We start from the raw sequence: 20269 nt of genomic DNA on the forward strand, positions 1-20269 counted from the left end.
CATAGACTTCAATTTACCTAAAGGAACATTTTTTTATTCTTTTTGCAGGAATGAGCAATTATTTGTTTAGTGGCCAGAAAAATGTAAGCTACAAGAAGAAAGCAAAAAACTGGGCGTATGACTTTATGTGAGAACAAACAACCTCTACAGACAATTGGGGAGATTTCTCAAAACCTGTGTAGATAAAGAGTGGTGCATTTGCCCATAGCAACCAATCAGATTGCTTTGTGTTCAGAGGATTCTTTTAAAATTAAAGAAGCAATCTGATTGGTTGCTATGGGCACCTGTGCCACTCTTCCTCTACACAGATTCTGATAAATCTCCCTTATGGCATTGAAGAAGCTTTGAATAGAAATGTGTATCCTAGACCCAGAAATGCACTTCTTAGACATGTGTTTCCCAACCAGTGTACCTCCGACTGTTGCTAAACTACAACTTCCAGCATGCCCAGGCAGTCGAAGGCTGCCTGGACATGCTGGGAGTTGTTGTTCTGGTTGGAATGAACTGACTAAGAACCATAGACCTCTTAGCTGCCCATGTCTTCTGCATTGAACCATTTTAACCCCTTCACGACGAGCGACGTACATGTACGGTGCCGCAAAGTGTCACTTGGCGCGGCGACGTACATGTACGTCGCGGGGTTCCGGGAGCGCCGCGTCACCGGTAGCGGTGATCGGGCCGGGATGACTGCTGTTATCTAACAGCAGGCATCCCGGCACATCGCCGAGGGGGGACCTGAGACCCCCCCATGACCGCGATGCGCGCAAATTGCAGGTCAATTCAAACCTGCGATCTGCGCGATTCCGGGTCATACGGGTCACTGGTGACCCGGAAAATAAGAGGGATCGGGGGTGTCCGAGACACCCTCGATCCCCCTGAAGGGATAGGAGTTTGGTGGCAGGGGTGCCACCCCTCCTATCCCTGCTATTGGTCGGCCGAGCGACCGACCGATAGCAGACCGGGGGAGGTGGGGTTAAAGTTCGGTTCCCCCGCTTTGCCCACCTATCGGTGTCCGGTCAAAACGAGGGATCCGTCCAGGGAAGGTCGGCGCCGAAGGTCCCTTACCTGGATCCCGGATCCCCGAGCGCGATCCTCCACCACGTGCGGCGGCGGCGGCAGCAATACTTCCGGGCCCTGCTAGGTGAGTTGTTGCCTAGCAACATCCGGAGGGCCACAGTTTACAGTGGTCTCTAAACCGTGGCCCTCCAGATGTTGCAAAACTACAACTCCCAGCATGCCCAGACAGCTGTTTGCTGTGTGGGCATGCTGGGACTTGTAGTTTTGCAATATTTAGAGGGGTTCAGGTTGTAGATCACTAAGTGGTCTCAAACTGTAGCCCTCCAGATGTTGCAAAACTACAACTCTCAACATGCCCAGACAGCAGTTTGCTGTCTGGGCATGCTGCGAGTTGTAGTTTTGCAACATCTGGGGGGCCACAGATTTGAGACCACTGGACAGTGATTTACAACCTGAACCCCTCTAAATCTTGCAAAACTACAACTCCCAGCATTCAGGAACAGCATAAGGCTGTCTTGGCATGCTGGGAGTTGTACTTGCGTGCCTCCAGCCATTGCATAACTACATCTCCCAGCATGCCCTTCCATAATCAGTACATGCTGGGAGTTGTAGTTTTGCAACAGCTGGAGGCACACTGGTTGGAAAATACTGAGTTAGGTCATAGAACCTAACTCAAGGTTTTCCAGCCAGTGTGCCTCCAGCTGTTGCAAAACTACAACTCCCAGCATGCATGGTCTGTCAGTGCATGCTGGGAGTTGTAGTTTTGATCCCCCTCTGGCGGCAGATTACAGTGAGTTCCCCGCTACAAATTTGAGCTGCGGCAAATTTTCCGCCGCAGCTCAAATTACTAGCGGGAGACTCAGTGTAATCCGCCGTCAGTGTGAATGTAACCTAAAAACACTACACTACACTAACATAAAATAAAGAGTAAAACACTACATATACACACGTACACTGCCGCCCCCCTTTTCTGCTATTAACCCTTGCAAAATGTGAAATTTGGGGGGAAACCCACATTTTAGTGAAAAAAAAATATTTTTTTTTACATATGCAAAAGTCGTGAAACACCTGTGGGGTATTTAGGCTCACTTTATCCCTTGTTACGTTCCTCAAGGGGTCTAGTAACATGGGTCTATGCCATGTGTTTTTTTTTGCTGTCCTGGCACCATAGGGGCTTCCTAAATGCAACATGCCCCCCGAGCAAAATTTGCTCTCAAAAAGCCAAATATGACTCCTTCTCTTCTGACCATTGTAGTTCGTCCGCAGTGCACTTCAGGTCCACTTATGGGGTACCTCCATACTCAGAAGAGATGGGGTTACAAATGTGTTTTTTTTTTTTTTTTGCTGTTCTGGCACCATAGGGGCTTCCTAAATGCGACATGCCCCCCAAAAACCATTTCAGAAAAACGTACTCTCCAAAATCCCCTTGTCGCTCCTTCCCTTCTGAGCCCTGTTCTGCGCCCACCGAACACTTTACGTAGACATATGAGGTATCTCCTTACTCAAGAGAAATTGGGCTACAAATATAAGTATACATTTTCTCCTTTTACCCCTTGTAAAAATTGGGTCTACAAGAACATGCGAGTGTAAAAAATGAAGATTTTGAATTTTCTCCTTCACTTTGCTGCTTTTCCTGTGAAACACCTAAAGGGTTAAAACATTTACTGAATGTCATTTTGAATACTTTGGGGGGTGCACTTTTTATAATGGGGTCATTTATGGGGTATTTCTAATATGAAGACCCTTCAAATCCACTTCAAACCTGAACTGGTCCCTGAAAAATTGTGAGTTTGAAAATTTTGTGAAAAATTGGAAAATTGCTGCTGAACTTTGAAGCCCTCTGATGTCTTCCAAAAGTAAAACCACGTCAATTTTATGATGCAATCATAAAGTAGACATATTGTATATGTGAATCCAAAAAAATGTTTTTTTTTTGAATATCCATTTTCCTTACAAGCAGAGAGCTTCAAAGTTAGAAAAATGCAAAATTTTACATTTTTTCATAAAATTTTGGGATTTTTCACCAAGAAAGGATGCAAGTTACCACAAAAATTTACCACTATGTTAAAGTAGATTATGTCACGAAAAAACAATCTCGGAATCAGAATGATAAGTAAAAGCATCCCAGAGTTATTAATGTTTGAAGTGACAGTGGTCAGATTTGCAAAAAAGGGCTTCGTCCTAGAGGTGAAAATGGGCTCCGTCCTTAAGGGGTTAAAAGACACATGGGGAGATTTATCAAAACCTGTGCAGAGGAAAAGTTGACCAATTGCCCATAGCAACCAATCGGATTTCTTTAATTTTTCAGAGGCCTTTTTAAAAATGAAAGAAGCGAGCTGATTGGTTGCTATGGACAACTGGTCAGCTTTTCCTCTGCGCAGGTATTGATAAATCTCCCAATAGTGTCAAGGTGGCTCGACATTACCAGATATTTGTCTCTATTCTAATACTGATAGCTATCAGTCATATCATTCCTTCTAGCGCTACAGCGGTGTGAATTGTGCCTTACTCCCCTCGTTTTCTTCACTGAATTAGCCTTTGTAGTTGGCTGCGTCTGGATTTTTGGCATCCACAGAAAGCATGGGCTCCCCGGAGGAAATTGACTTGCAAGTAGTCTCAGTCGATGTGAACTTGAGTTAATAGATCCAGTTATCTTGTAATCTCTCTCCCCGTCAGTAACATCATTAATCAGTGGGACTAGACGGGATTGAATTAATTATAGCAGCCTGTGAAGTACATCAACTAAAATCAGACACAATTATAGCATCATTGTCGGTGTTGGCGTCTATCACCGAAGGATAAGAAAAAAACATTTAATTTTATAAGATGAAACACTTCATTTCTGTGTCAGATCTCTGGTGTTTTCCTACTTACAATTATGAGAAATAATTATAGGTGATGTACATGGCTGATTTGTAGACAGCAGGAGGAATACGCCACCTACTGCCTGTATATCCTCTTCCTTTCCACCTGACCATGACCAGTCAATATGGAGCTTCACGACATTATAACTATAAAAAGCTCTTGTTGCGGCTGTTTTTTTTATTTTTTTTATCAGGGATAAGAAAAGCTCTGTTGATGCCCAAGATGGTGGAAACAGAATACAACCACCCATGATATATGTTGCATAGTCAATCACTAAAGGGGTTATCCAGGAATAGAAAAAAATAGCATCACATCTGTCCTCAGGTTGTGTGGAATTACAACTTGGCTCCCTTTACTGCAGTTGAGCTGCAATACCAAGCACAACCTGAGGACAGGTGTGGCACTGTTTTTCTAATCCTGGATAACCCCTTTTAGGCTATGTTCACATGGTGTATAATGTGCAGAATGTTCACCTGGAAAACACATTTCCTAACAGAATCCACAGAAACATTGGACAGGTTCCGCCATGTGCACGGTGCAGCAGAATCCCATTGAAATGAATGGGACTCTGCTGATGTGGAATGTCCAAGCGGAATATTTCCACAGAATTTAGCTTGGAGGTTCCGCAGTGTGACCATGGCCCATGGTTAGGTTTCCACACTGGTTTTTTTCTTGCGTTTTATTTATGGAAAACTGCCACTGCAGGTTTTGAGTCAAAGTCAGAAATGGATCTAGTAGGAAGGAGAAGTGTAAGTTCTTCCTTTTTATTTCCCATTCCTTTTGAATACACTTCTAGCTTTGGCTCAAAAACCGCAGTGGCAGTTTCCCCCCCCCCCCCAAAAAAAAAGCCAGAAAAAAGCCTGTGTGGAAGCCTAGCCTAATAGTGCCCTGTTGCACCTCTCCCACAGCACTCTAATCAACCACCTATACCACTAACAAACTTATCGCTGGTTCTTACTTTTTAAGCCCCTCAAAACACATGCAAGAAAGATTTAGGTTGTCACCACTTTAGCCTTAAAGGGGTTCTCAGGTGAAAAACAATTAGTTTCATATCAACTGGGTCCATAAAGTTAAACAGATTTGTAAATTTCTTCTACAGAAAAAAATCTTAATCTTTCCAGTACTTATCAGCTGCCATATGCTTCAGAGGAAGTTGAGTTGTTCTTTTCTGTCTGACCACAGTGCTCTCTGCTGACACCTCTGTCCATGTCAGGAACTGTCCAGAGTAGGAGCAAATCCCCATAGCAAACCTTTCCTGCTCTGAACTGTTCCTGACATGGACAAAGGTGCCAGCAGAGAGCATTGTGGTCAGACAGAAAAGAACAACTCAACTTCCTCTGGAGCATACAGCAGCTGATAAGTACTGGAAATATTAAGATTTTTAATAGAAGTAACTTACTAATCTGTTTAACTTTCTGGCACCAGTTGATTTGAAAAAAAATAAATAAAAAAGGTTTCCACCGGAGTACCCCTTCAATTGGTCTTTACCTTCAGTTTGTATAACATAAAGATGCTCTCTTGTCATCATGGGCTCAAAGGCTGAAGGAGAAAAATATCCTGGGATACATCTTTCAACCTAATACTGAACCCTGTATAGCAACAGGTCTAATTTTATTCCTTCTGACAGGTCCACTTTAAATGAAAACCTATTCAGGTATAAACAATATGGTTCTTAAGGCCACAAAATAATTAAACAATAACATTTTCATTATACATATCATACAAATGCATGCATATAGCAGAATATCATACAAATGCATGCATATAGCAAAATATACAAATACATGCATATAGCAGAATATCATACAAATGCATGCATATAACAGAATATCATACAAATGCATGCATATAGCAGAATATCATACAAATGCATGCATATAGCAAAATATACAAATACATGCATATAGCAGAATATCATACAAATGCATGCATATAGCAGAATATCATACAAATACATGCATATAGCAGAATATCATACAAATACATGCATATAGCAGAATATCATACAAATACATGCATATAGCAGAATATCATACAAATACATGCATATAGCAGAATATCATACAAATACATGCATATAGCAGAATATCATACAAATACATGTATATAGCAGAATATCATACAAATACATGTATATAGCAGAATATCATACAAATACATGCATATAGCAGAATATCATACAAATACATGTATATAGCAGAATATCATACAAATACATGTATATAGCAGAATATCATACAAATACATGCATATAGCAGAATATCATACAAATGCATGCATATAACAGAATATCATACAAATGCATGCATATAGCAGAATATCATACAAATACATGTATATAGCAGAATATCATACAAATACATGTATATAGCAGAATATCATACAAATACATGCATATAGCAGAATATCATACAAATACATGTATATAGCAGAATATCATACAAATACATGTATATAGCAGAATATCATACAAATGCATGCATATAGCAGAATATCATACAAATGCATGCATATAGCAGAATATCATACAAATGCATGCATATAGCAGAATATCATACAAATACATGCATATAGCAGAATATCATACAAATACATGCATATAGCAGAATATCATACAAATGCATGCATATAGCAGAATATCATACAAATGCATGCATATAGCAGAATATCATACAAATGCATGCATATAGCAAAATATACAAATACATGCATATAGCAGAATATCATACAAATGCATGCATATAGCAAAATATACAAATACATGCATATAGCAGAATATCATACAAATACATGCATATAGCAGAATATCATACAAATACATGCATATAGCAGAATATCATACAAATACATGCATATAGCAGAATATCATACAAATACATGCATATAGCAGAATATCATACAAATACATGCATATAGCAGAATATCATACAAATACATGCATATAGCAGAATATCATACAAATACATGCATATAGCAGAATATCATACAAATGCATGCATATAGCAGAATATCATACAAATACATGGATATAGCAGAATATCATACAAATACATGCATATAGCAGAATATCATACAAATACATGCATATAGCAGAATATCATACAAATACATGAATATAGCAGAATATCTTACAAATACATGTATATAGCAGAATATCATACAAATACATGCATATAGCAGAATATCATACAAATGCATGTATATAGCAGAATATCATACAAATACATGTATATAGCAGAATATCATACAAATGCATGCATATAGCAGAATATCATACAAATACATGCATATAGCAGAATATCATACAAATACATGCATATAGCAATACCTCTGAATACATATGGGTCAAAATTGATTGTACATGGAGGTCTGGTAAAGGCGCACAGTAAGAATGCCTGCATGAGACATTATTGTCATCCTTCTAAACAACATAAAAAGAAAATAAACAATACAAATGATAGTAGGCGTCACATGACGTTACCAACTGCTGTAAACAAATGTGTCTAGTACTAAATATTCTCCATCTATGCGAATTGATTGAATATTGTACAGAAGTCATTCACAGAAACCAGAAAATATTGAATCAGCGCTTGGAAATGGAAATATATTTCTCTGTACACTCGGCTTAAGCCAAATAAGAACAAAGCAAACTGTCTTCTAGTCATATTCAAAGTCCCATTCCCAGATGGTGTGTTGTCATTTATGCCCCACCGAGACCTAATAATAAACAAAAGTGTTTGTTACATGACAGTGCCAACTCCCTGGCATGAAGTTTACTGCCAACTAATCCTATTAAAACAGCAATTTAGTAGCTAAAGGATCAGAAGGGCTTTGGTTAGCAAAACTGTGTGTCAAAAGACTTTAATCCTTATAATCAATATTTACACATGAGAACACTGAACTAATAGATGGAAATTATAGAACCTTTAAGTTACATCCCCTTTATTATTCCAGGAACATTTGGCCAGGCAGATCCATGGGAGGTGTTTACCCCAGCATCTTGGAAACATCCCATGGTGCCCTATGAGATCCTCATTGACCCAGAGAGCATGCCCGTACATCCTGTGCTCGAGCAGCCCACAGATGAACCGGAAGAAATGACTACTCAAGAGACGGAGGAACCAAAAGAAACATTAGACATAAAGATAAAGGTATTAGAAGGGGTTGTCAAATTGGGTATTAAATGTGACCATACAATGGGCCAGCCCAGGGAACTGAAACATAATCCCTACCGACAGGATAGAGAATAAGTGTCTGATCTTTGGGGTTCTGACTGCTGTGACCCCCCGCAATCTCCTGTACAGGGCCTCGCTTCTTATCTGTCCTTGGTGCATCTGGCCTTGATGAGTTGGAGATGAGTGCAAGTGACGGGACCTCCAACTCAGCCAGTGATTGGTTGAGCGGGCTTTTACTTGCGCTAGGCTTGGAAGGTGGGAGCTAGAGCACACCTGTGTGAACATAGGTTTAAGAGGAACTTCTGGGAACTGAACTTATCCCAAATCAACAGGATAAAGCATACGTGTCTGATCGCATGGGGTCAGACCACTGAGATTCCCCGCAATCTCCTGTACAAGGCCCAGCTACCTGTCCTTAGATCGCTTAGGTTACCACCTTCCGGAACAAACAGAAGTAATGGCCCACTCAGCTGAGGGATGGTCACTCCTGCTCATCTCCATGGGACATGATCAGACACTTATCTCCTATCCTGTAGGGAAAAGTTGGGTTTCCTGGAATACAGCTTTAAGAGATTCCTGGCATCTTCATGTCCATCAAGGATGTAGAGGAAGATAGAAAATATCTATACCGGCAATAACAGGAAGTCCCATTTTTTATTGTGGGACCACCTCTGCTCCATGCAAAGTCTGCATACAATGTATTCTTAGAAATAAGAAATAGAGCAGAAAGCGCTCTACTGTGTCCTTCCAGAAATGTTACTCATAATAGTAAAAATCAGCAATAACATATTTTTATGTTGCATCTGCTAACTTTAGTCTCCTGTGTCATATCACTTTGCTGTATTTTGCAGAATGAAATAAACTACAATGCGAAATCCTCACTGCTCACTGTAACGGAGGAAGATATCCAGGAGGAAATCAACAAGCAGAATCTCTCCCATAGCAATGGAAAAAGGTGAGATGTATATTGTGATAGGATATCCAGATGATAAAGATATGTATAGACATAAGAGGAGGCTTCTCTGAAAATGTTTCTACAGTTACACATTTAAATGAAAACTCCAGGTAACCTTCATCTCTAGTTTGGGATAGAGACACGTCAGTGGAGATCCAAACAATTGCTAGAACATAGAGGTGTAAACGCCAGGCTGAGCCCAAGAGATTTCTCCTTTGGATGCCCTGATATGAGGTATTCCCATCATACAATGTTAAGGACTATCACTAGGATCGGCCATAATATTATGGCTGGTGAGGGTTCAAGTTCTAGGAATCCCATCAATCTTAAGGCTACGTGCACCCACAGTATTTTGATCTTTTTTGGGTCAGTATTTTTTTTTCCAAAATCAGGAGTGGGTCCAAAATTCAGAAAAAGGTGCAAATTTTTCCATTATAGTTTTTTCAGTGTCGGTTCCACTCTTGGTTCTGGTAACATAGTGACCAAAATGTGGACCAAAATACTGGCCCTTATTTACTAAGAGTGGAGTATAGGTTTCTTTGTGGGTTTTAATCCCCTACAATTTATTTTCCGTGGTATTTACTAAAGTTTCCCTACATTTTGCTTTGTTGGGTTTTTGTGAAAATGTCGGGAACACGCCCCTTTTCCAAGACCACACCCCCTTTCCCCAGTGACCACACCCCTTTTTTGGGTTTTCTTAGAAAAATGGAGAGTTAGTTGGGGTTTTTTCAATTCTGGCGCAAATTCTGGTGCAAATTCTGGCACAGACAGAATTTCTGACGCAATGCAACAGAATCTGGCGCACAACCCGACAAAACATGTCAGGTTTGCAATAGTAAATGAGGGCCACTGTGTTCATTTATGGGCCAAAAATAATCAATAAGCAAAAACATCTAAAACACTTTTTTAACGCTGCTATATCTATCCATCTCATATCTATCTATCTACAATAGAAAAGAAGAAGCAGCAACACTCAGCATTCAGGTGCTATAGGTGAGGGGTCCCTGTTTCAGGGCAACAGGCAGATACAAAATAGGAGATTCACCACAGCACGCACAGGATGAAGTGAAAAGTGTAGCTTTATTCCACGAACAACTGGAAACATTTCGGTTACGCCATTGTAACCTTCCTCAAGCAATGTGCTTGAGGAAGGTTACAATGGCGTAACCGAAACGTTGCCGGTTGTGCTTGGAATAAAGCTACACTTTTCACTTCATCCTGTGCGTGCTGTGGTGAATCTCCTTTTTTGTATCTATCTATCATCGGTGGTAGAATCTGGTATACAAGAAAATGTATTGCACTACAGTCTTTTGCCATATGATCTGATGTATAATTATCAGTATGTTCATAAGAGCTATGGACTTTTGTCATCTTTTAATACCCTTTTAGTTGCTATGCAGATTTTTTTTTTGTTGCTATCAGTAATCATTACAACTTAATTTTCCTGGATTTTGTTATTATGATGTTCCCTATGTTGAACTAATTAAGAAAGGTATTGCCAGAAGAAAGCTCAGTAACCTAGTAACCGCTCTTATTCTACCGCGCACCATTTCCTAAATGATATTTAAGGATTCCAGCTGTGCCTGCAGGTAGATTAATGAATTATGTGTATACTCTGTGCAGGCAACAGGAAAGGGAATAAAGAACTACATCTGCTAGTTATCGAGCACTTGTGAATCCATTGGAAGGCTAAATAGTACTTTTAGGAGGATGCCTCTAGTTTCATAAAGGGGTACCCTGTTTCAGGGCCACAGAGATATGTTTTTTTTTATTTGTTTGTCTTTTCTTTTAGTTTTTTTTAAATGCGCACTCTGGAGGAATAAACTGGTGCCATAAAACATTTTTTTCCCCTTTAGAGTACCCCTCTTCTGAGTCCCTGGCCCTGTGATATTACAGGCTAGCCATTGAAATGAACCGCCAACTATGTGATACATGGGCTGACCCAGTCCACCTAAATGGAAGCTTCTCTTTGTTACCAGCTTACCACTCAAATAGAGAAGGTCCTAAATAGAGGACCATTCTGTAAGTCTAAGGCAGCAAGGTTTTTATACATTTGCTAAGAATTGAGTAAACAAAAAAAAAAAAACACACCTTACCTTCCTGGTCCCTGTGCCACCACTGGTATTACCGAGCTCTGGTCCTTACTGTGTGGTGCTTGCAGGTTTAGAACTGTGATATCACAGGCCCACTCAGACCATCAGTGGCCACATAGGTGTCTCGCCTCAGCCACTGATTGACTAAGTAGGCCAGTGACATTATATCACGAAACCTGCACAAGCGCTGCACAACAGGGACTGGAGCTCAGTAATACTGGATGTTGTCCTGTTGGCAAAATGTTGTGTGTGGGCTGTCATTAGCTCAAATCTGCAGTTTCAGCAACTACAAGTCCCTGCAAGGTTTTCCGGGCTCACTCTGCACTTCCCTCTGCACAAATCTGTACTGTGAAGGCTGTAACAACATCCCTGCCTCAGTAAAACTATTTTTCTGTAACCTGGTCATCATTGTCCCTGCACTTGGCCCAGGAGAGCTATCTCAACCTCGGAATGTGAAGGTAACGTTGCCCTGGCATCACAAACTGTGCATTACATTCACATCTCACCCATAGACACCTCACTACTCCCTAATTAAATGTATAAAAAAAACCTTTCTGTTCCCATACAGTTTTTTTTTTAGCCATTTTTGATCTGTAAAACAAGACCTGTTTTACAATTCTGAAAATGGACCAAAATACTAAATGTGAACATAGCCACACTGGCCCACATTAACTAGGCTGGATGAGCGAAAAATGTGATTACAGGTGCACCAAAATGGCGGTGGACCGCAACTGAGGCACATTTATTATGCTTTGTGTGCCAAAAAAAAAAAGGAAAAAAATCACTGTGCTCAACCAGGAGGCATAGCCTGCAAAAGGGGCATGCTTTATCAGGAAAGGCTACTGCCGAAACATGCCCTCCTTCATTGAAAAAACAGCTACGCAATACATATGAGAGTGTCAAAATTCTATTTTGTACATCAGGAATGGTGCATGGTCTGAATTGCCTCACTATGCGCCAAAATGTTGTGCCGGAAGTTAGCCAACTAACGATAGAAACTAAAAGATATATCAATCTGCCTAAACCCCTGATCAGGAGCTTTTAAATCTGTATATCTAGGTTTGCACTCAGCATTAGACCTGAAAGGTCTATATATTTTTCAGTGTCTCCCGGTAAAAATACCACAAGTCTTTTTTAAGGATATGGCAGCTGTACAGAATAAGTTTATCTGGGGAGGAAAAAGATCAAGAATAAAAAAAGAAACAATACATCTGCCTAAGGAAAAAGGGGGAGTAGGCTTACTAGATCTTAAGAGGTATTATATAGCGCCACACCTTTTACAGGTGAATGATTGGTGCAGACAGGCAAACTCAAAACCCTGGGTCACGGTGGAACAGGCGGAATCTAAAATCTTGCTTAGATGCTTACTATGGGGTCAAGATATTAAGATCGCGGGCCTGAGGCATTACCCAATGATTGGTCCAACCCTAGAAGTGTGCGAACATCCTAAAGTGCGTAAATTCTTTCTTCCAAGTGATTCGCCATTAATACCAATAATAGGGAACCCAGTGTTCCCTTCCAGTTTAAAAGATCCAGTATTTCAACAATGGATAGATTCTAATCTATTTTGTGTAAGTCTTCTGAGGGTTGCGCACTTAGGCTAGATGTATCTGAAATAGTATCACCTATTCCATTGGGTAATTGGAGGGTTATGCAGCTAAGACACTATATCCATTGTATATCAAACCCAGGGTGGTACTTAGAAAAAGCCTCTGGATTAAAAGAAATGTGTATGGCAAAGTGGAGTGGTTTAGGATCTTTAAACTAGCACACTACTCAGCGATTAGTACCGGCTCTCAAGAAGCTAACTATAAGATAATAACCAGATGGTATAGCGTCCCGAGTTTGATTAACAAAACATAAGCACAGCATAACACAATAAGCTGGCGCTGTGGTAATATGGAGGGCACTATCCTCTATATTTTTTGGACATGTCCCGTCCTTGCTGATTTCTGGAGGAGGGTTCACAAGACTATCAGGAAATAAATATCTATGACCCCGGCCTATTTTCGGTTACAACACAAGGATATACCAAATGCAAACCTATATATATTCTCTACTTCTCTAGGACTCCTGGACAAAGCCCCGCTGGGTGAAACGCGTGGGAGGTTTGGTGGGTTACCGGGAAGTGTGTGTGGGGGGGGGGGGGGGGGGCTTCTTGTTATCTCTTGTTACCTTTTGTTACTTACCTTTCACTGTTGTAACCTGTGGCTTATTAGCCTGGACGCCAGCTGGCACTGCTCTCTGGCTCCCTCCATTTACTCTGCCATTCTTGGTTATCTTTTTCTGTGATTCACATAACTTTTTCTGCATTACACACCTGTTAATACTGTAACACACCCAAACTGTGGTGTAGTTCATATGTGCTGGATCACCATCCAGCATTCTGTTCTCTCCCCACTGCTCCCTGGTTCCCACCTTTCTTTTGTGTCCATGCCATGTTGCTTTTATACATGTCTTTTTGTTGAATATTAATAAAGCTTGATATATATTTTTATTTGGTCCGCTTTAGAGTGGTTATTTTCTTTGTTGGTTTCAAATAAAGAAGTACATGGCTAGATTGCAAATATTTTCAAGATACATCAGAATACGATGAAATACTAAGGGGATTAGGTTGAGGGGAAAAGGAGGAGTGTGCTGTGAGGGAGAGGAGATGGGATGGAGAGGAGGGGGGGAGGAAGAGGGGACGAGGTGGGTGGTTTCCAGGGAGTTGGGAAGGTTATAGTGGATTAATAAATTTGATATGCTGATTAAAGGGCGAGGGGGGGGGGGGGTTATATCAGTATCTACTTCATCAATCCTCATTTTCCTGTTTTGGATGACATTTTGGGGCTTCAGAACCAATTACCAGGTTTCCATAGAGTTATGGTCCTAGCAGTCCTATCATGTAATTTTTCTGTTATTCATTTTAGATTTAATAAAAAATAATATATATATATATATATATATATATATATATATATATGAGATCACAAATTGGGAAACACTCTTTTGAAAGTCTGGTGTTACTCCATGTTGTGTCAACCTGTTAGTCCCTGCAAATCCCAAGGCGAGTTTTACTGTCAGATAGCTGTAATAACTGGACTGGAGTCCCTCGTCTTCTTGATATTTATTTTATACTTTATAGAACTGTCGAAGTAATCTTCAGATTTTGGGCGAGTACAATTTTCTCAAGTAGCTCAGTATTGTTCTCTCTGAAGGATCGCACAGCATGTTGGGGAGAATGTGACACACACAGCAATGTGAACAAATTCTCTCCTTTTTGGGCATGTCATATACTTTTTAAAGTATGGCTATTACATAAAGGTGCATGATATAAATATTAAATACACTATGCATGAATAATCTATATGGGACATTGTTCTTTTTGGTTAACAAATAGAACTTCAATATAAAACATTGATTAACTCCACATATGCTTTAATATAAATCCCCTACGGACGTGCAAGGCTAATATAATCATGTTACAACCTTATCTACAGACTTCTACAACTTTTCAGTCTATGGGTTTTCTAAGGTGGGAAAAAGGACAAATTGTTTTCTTGGTAAAAACCTGTTAACCTGTTAAAATTTTAACAACATCATAGAAATAATTTTGTTTGGAAAAAGTTTCTTAGACCTGACATATATTTGCCCATTGTCTTGTTTCTGTTTGTCCCTGCAGGTTACGTCATGAGAAATACAAGATGGCACACAAGCCTCTGGATCATGGTGGACCCAATGCCTTTCACAATCTTCAATGCTTCGACCTTGAAAATAATCCTGTGAGTTTTGAAAAGCCGGATATGTCTGTAGCTGGTACTGATCCATTCCAGAGCTTTGTATCTTCCTGAGATGACTGAAAGGCTTGGTTAAAAGTTTTATTGGGAAAGGGGCATTTAAAAATTTTTTTTTTACACTTCATACTTTTATTGAAGAACATTTATTTATTTATTTTTTACACGTTATACTATGCTGAAATACATTTGTACTGTATAAGTATAGTATAGTACAGTATAACCTGATAAGCTGCAGACACTACAGCCTGTGTGATCCAGCCTCTGCCTGGATCTCACAGGCTTCCGTAGCAGGCATACAGGAGGTCATGATCTGACCTCCTGCTGCCATAGCAACCAACGGCAACCCGCAATTGTATCGCGGCGCCGCCGTTGGAGAACATGGGGAGAGTGCTCCCTCTGTCAACACCATAGATGCCATGATCAGGATTTATCACGGCATCTATGGGGTTAATGCTACCGGGACCGGCGCGATCGCGGCTCCGGCAGCTGCGGCGGGACTCCGGCTGTGATTGACGTCCGGTTCCCGTCGCCGATCTCCTGCGCTGCCCGCGGCAGCGCAGGAGATCGCTATGACGTATGCATACGTCCAATTGCGCGAACGTGTCGGATGATTGGACGTATGCATATGTCCTATAGCAGGAAGGGGATAATAATAAATCCAAATAGACTACTGGCCAGCGGCACACTCCACAGTGTGGTCAGAAGCTGACCCAGTAGGAAAACAGAAATATAAAACACAGAACATCATATAAACGGGAGAAAAAACCCAGTGTGAACAGACACATAGCAAAAAGAGCATACAAATCCAAAAACCGACAAACAAACACAGCTAAAAATCTACTAAGAGCATGCCAACTAACATTGGCTAAAACCAGAAAATACAAAGTGCATGCTAAAACAGATATAGAAGATTAAAAGCTCAAACAAAGAGTGTTTCACCAAGAGCTCCATGCAGCATGTCCAGCATCTTAGCAAGTTAGGATATAATGAAGTATCACCAGCCCTGAGGCTAGGCTAGGCTGACTTTAAATAGACACACCTAAGGAGCTATTGGCTAGCAAATCAAAGACTATTAACTATTCCCTGACCAGGGAACATAAAACTGTTCACACACAAACAAACCAATAGCTGTGTGTGAACACAGGCCAATACAGACATGACAACAGAAATGACTTCTATTAAAAAAACTTAATCCTACCAGTACTTATCAGCTGCTGAAGTTGAGTCTGACCACAGTGCTCTCTGCTGACACATCTGTACATGTCAGGAAATATCCAGAGCAGGAACAAATCCCCATAGCAAACCTATCCTGCTCTTGACAGTTCCTGAGACAGACCGAGGTGTCAGCAGAGAGCACTATTAGTGGACAAAAAAGAATTACTCAGTTTTCGCAGCTGATAAGTGCTGGTAGGATTAAGATTTATTAATAGAAGTAATTTACAAATCTGGTTGACTTTCTGGAGCCAATAGATATGAAAAAAAATGTTTTCTTACCAGAGTACTCCTTTAATGTGGACCTGGGGTCAGTATAAAAACAAAATGTTTTTTTTAATATAGTTTTGCATTACTTTGTTGCTACACCCTACCATTACCCAGATACAGCACTTTCACTATCTAGCTGAATGCATGCTTCCCTAAATAATCATATAGTTGTGAACTTTTTATCAAAAAGGTGTGTGTGAATGCTAGGCCCAGAGGAAGTAGTCTGATTTACACCCCCTCAGCCTGATATTCACGCCCCCTTGGGATTGATTCACACCCCTTTTTTTTAAATGAGGATCCTGCCCATCTGACAATTTAGGCAAAAGTGCAGATATTCAAACAGTAAAATCCCTATAGCCTAAAAATAGTATGGGGTAGCAAAGAAATAAAAACTGCATTAAAATCAGGACATTCTGGGCTACAAATAACTTCATTTTTTATTTGGGCCACATGTCCTTTTTGACCTGATAATAAATACAATGAGCTTCCATTATTTCTCATAGTTAACCTCTACTTTTACTACAGAAGTACAAGTACCCCCACCCCTCAGAAAGTAGCCCTATGTTATCAATACTATCTATTTAGCCTTGTTGTAACTCAAGCTCCTCTAATATCTAATATCACATTTTCTGTTAGTCTAAATAACTGAGACCTTAACTAAAAAAAATTGTCCTGTTTACCATAACAACTAATCACGGTGCAGCTTTCATTTTCCCCCAAAAATTTAGGAAGTGAATGCTGAGATCTGAATGGCTTCCATGGCTTCCATGCTTTAAAGGAGTACTCCACTGCCCCAGCATTAGGAACATTTTGTTCCGAATGCTGGGTGTGGGCTGTGGGGGTAGTGACATCACGGTCACGCCCCTCGTGACGTCACACAACACCCCCTCAATGCAGGTCTATGGGAGGGGGCATGGCAGCGTGACATCACGACCTCTGCAACCCGCACACAATGTTCCGAACACTGGGGCAGTGGAGTACACCTTTAAGAAATGTGCCCGACAGTTCTTGTATGAATTTAGACTGTGCAGCGATGTTACAAGGTTTAGCTCACACAAAGACTTTGTTGTTAGACATTCTGCTTCTCTGATGTTCTGTCTCCTTCCATGTGTTAGCTCTTAATAAAGCTTTTTTGAGACTTTACACTGGATTTTTATGACTTTATTTTATTTCTATTCTTTTTCTAAGAATAAAAAATGAATTGAAGTTATCAATCGGCTGTCAAAAGAAATTTCCACAAAACATGGGTCTACGGCTATAAATCTGCGACCTACTATCAATAAAGTGTTCCAGACAGAATTCCTACTGGTGCATATATGACACTATTCTAGGAGAGATCTCTGTAAGGTTTACATATATACAGTGATCGGCATCTTTGGCATGGTTGGGCCACATAAACAAATGTTGCAGTGATTTTTCATCTGAAGTAATAACATCAGAGGGCAACCATGCCAGGTCGTCCATAAGTCTGGTGGTAGTCCCCATCGCAGCCTACGTGCCCCCGGATGGGATGCTGGGTGCAACAAACTCAACTTGCTGAATTCATCATTCCCATCCCAAGACGGCTTCCGATTCCTGGACATAAAGGCGTCTGCACAGATGGAGGTCAGAGTAGAAATCACAACTAAAAATACAAAACTGGTCTATGGTAACATTGTATGCGATCTCAGTAGTAAGAGGAATAAGAAGATATTCTATTAAGTCCCAATGATTGTTCAGACCACAAGGAGCTGGCATTTCTTAAAAAGTACCTGTCACCAAATAAACTTTTCTAAACTAACTCAGGCTATGTTTCCTAACTACTCCTAACAACCCTCCCACACTTAAAAAATAAATTCAGAGCTTTGAAAAGCTGTGTATATCACTTTTATTCTTTCTCATATAGTGCAGTCTCCCAGCAGGAGAAAGTGGACATTTCCCAGCAGGAATGACATCACTGAAGCCTTCTGGGAAACCACTTCCGCCCTCACATTGTTGCAGAGCTGTAATGAATAAAAGACCTCAAGCTCTGTGCAGCTTTCAGTGAGGCTCTGTGCAACTGTCAATCAAGCTCAGTGCAGAGAAGCACTTCCTGAGTTTGGTCTCCTGCCAGGCCCGGAGGAGACCAAACTCACTGTTTTAATTGCAGCAGGTAACAGAACAGAACCACCTAATGGCTGTTTTTTCTATTACATTTTAAACATATTTATGTTGATAATTGTAAAAGCAAGTGAATGGGAAAGTGTCTGCTAATTACACAAGGAACACTACAGTATCTTAAAAGTTTTATTTGGTGACAGGCACTCTTTACTGCAGTATCCAAAACCCTTCTCATGTGAATAGTGCATGAGCCCAATCCTCTCCATGCCTATGATTGTAATATGGATGTTGTATCCGTTATGGCCCTCATTTACTAACAGGATTCCTACTCTTTTTTTTCGGGTTTTGTGCCTAAATTCTGTCGCACAGACCATGCGACAGAAAAAAACTGACAGAATCAAAATCAGGGTGAAAAAAAAAACTTACAAAATGGGTGTGGTTTTCGGGAAAAGAGGCGTGTTCCCTACATTTCATCCCAAATCACGCGTCTTTTACAAAAAACACTCTGAAAATTATGTGAATTTTCAGGGGAAAAAAAACCCTACACTTTAAAGCATGCATAACGTAAGCATGTATAACGTTTCCAAAGTGGAGTAAATTAGTAAATACCATGGGAAAAAAAAAGGTTGGAACAGCCAAAAAACAGCAAAACCTACACTCCCCTCTTGGTTAGGCTGGGTTCACACCACGTTTTCTTAAATACGGTTACCGTATACGGTTTGGAGGACGGGGGCGGGGCTTAATCACGGCGCCCGCACTCAGCCGTATTCGGGAACCGTATTTAACCCCTTAAGGACTCAGGGTTTTTCCGTTTTTGCACTTTCGTTTTTTCCTCCTTACCTTTTAAAAATCATAACCCTTTCAATTTTCCACCTAAAAATCCATATTATGGCTTATTTTTTGCGTCGCCAATTCTTCTTTGCAGTGACATCAGTAATTTTACCCAAAAATGCACGGCGAAACGGAAAAAAAAAATCATTGTGCGACAAAATCGAAAAAAACCCGCCATTTTGTAACTTTTGGGGGCTTCCGTTTCTACGCAGTGCATATTTCGGTAAAAATTACACCTTATCATTATTCTGTAGGTCCATACGGTTAAAATGATACCCTACTTATATTGGTTTGATTTTGTCGCACTTCTGGAAAAAATCATAACTACATGCAGGAAAATTTATACGTTTAAAAATGTCATCTTCTGACCCCTATAACTTTTTTATTTTTCCACGTACAGGGCGGTATGAGGACTCATTTTTTGCGCCGTGATCTGAAGTTTTTATCGGTATGATTTTTGTTTTGATCGGAATTTTTGATCACTTTTTATTCATTTTTTTAATGGTATGAAAAGTGACCAAAATACGCTTTTTTGGACTTTGGAATTTTTTTGCGCGTACGCCATTGACTGTGCGGTTTATTTAATGATATATTTTTATAGTTCGGACATTTACACACGCGGCGATACCACATATGTTTATTTTTTATTTTTTTTACACTGTTTTATTTTTTTTATGGGAAAGGGGGGTGATTCAAACTTTTATTAGGGAAGGGGTTAAATGACCTTTATTAACACTTTTTTTTTAACATTTTTTTTGCAGTGTTATAGGTCCCATAGGGACCTATAACACTGCACACACTGATCTCCTATGCTGATCACTGGCGTGTATTAACACGCCTGTGATCAGCATTATCGGCGCTTGACTGCTCCTGCCTGGATCTCAGGCACGGAGCAGTCATTCGTCGATCGGACACCGAGGAGGCAGGTAAGGGCCCTCCCGATGTCCGATCAGCTGTTCGGGACGCCGCGATTTCACCGCGGCGGTCCCGAAC

At 40.4% G+C, this 20269-nt stretch overlaps 1 protein-coding gene across 7 annotated transcripts in view; it reads left to right on the top strand.

The window, feature by feature from the left end:
* The window catches only part of LOC130358518 (WD repeat-containing protein 49-like), a 148293-nt gene extending 130206 nt beyond the window's left edge, over positions 1-18087 (top strand). For 6 of the 7 annotated variants that reach the window (XM_056561861.1, XM_056561863.1, XM_056561859.1 and 3 more), the window contains exons 28-30: positions 7837-8033; positions 8909-9012; positions 14770-17494. In XM_056561861.1, the coding sequence (XP_056417836.1) occupies positions 7837-8033; positions 8909-9012; positions 14770-14938 (470 nt within the window). In that variant the 3' untranslated portion in view covers positions 14939-17494. Of the gene's footprint in view, positions 1-7836; positions 8034-8908; positions 9013-14769; positions 17495-17554 lie in introns of those variants that run through there. The other variant, XM_056561862.1, reaches the window with a different exon arrangement.
* The last annotated feature ends 2182 nt before the right edge of the window (positions 18088-20269 follow it).

This window comes from Hyla sarda, chromosome 2 (assembly GCF_029499605.1).
Source record: "Hyla sarda isolate aHylSar1 chromosome 2, aHylSar1.hap1, whole genome shotgun sequence".
Lineage (NCBI taxonomy): Eukaryota > Metazoa > Chordata > Amphibia > Anura > Hylidae > Hyla > Hyla sarda.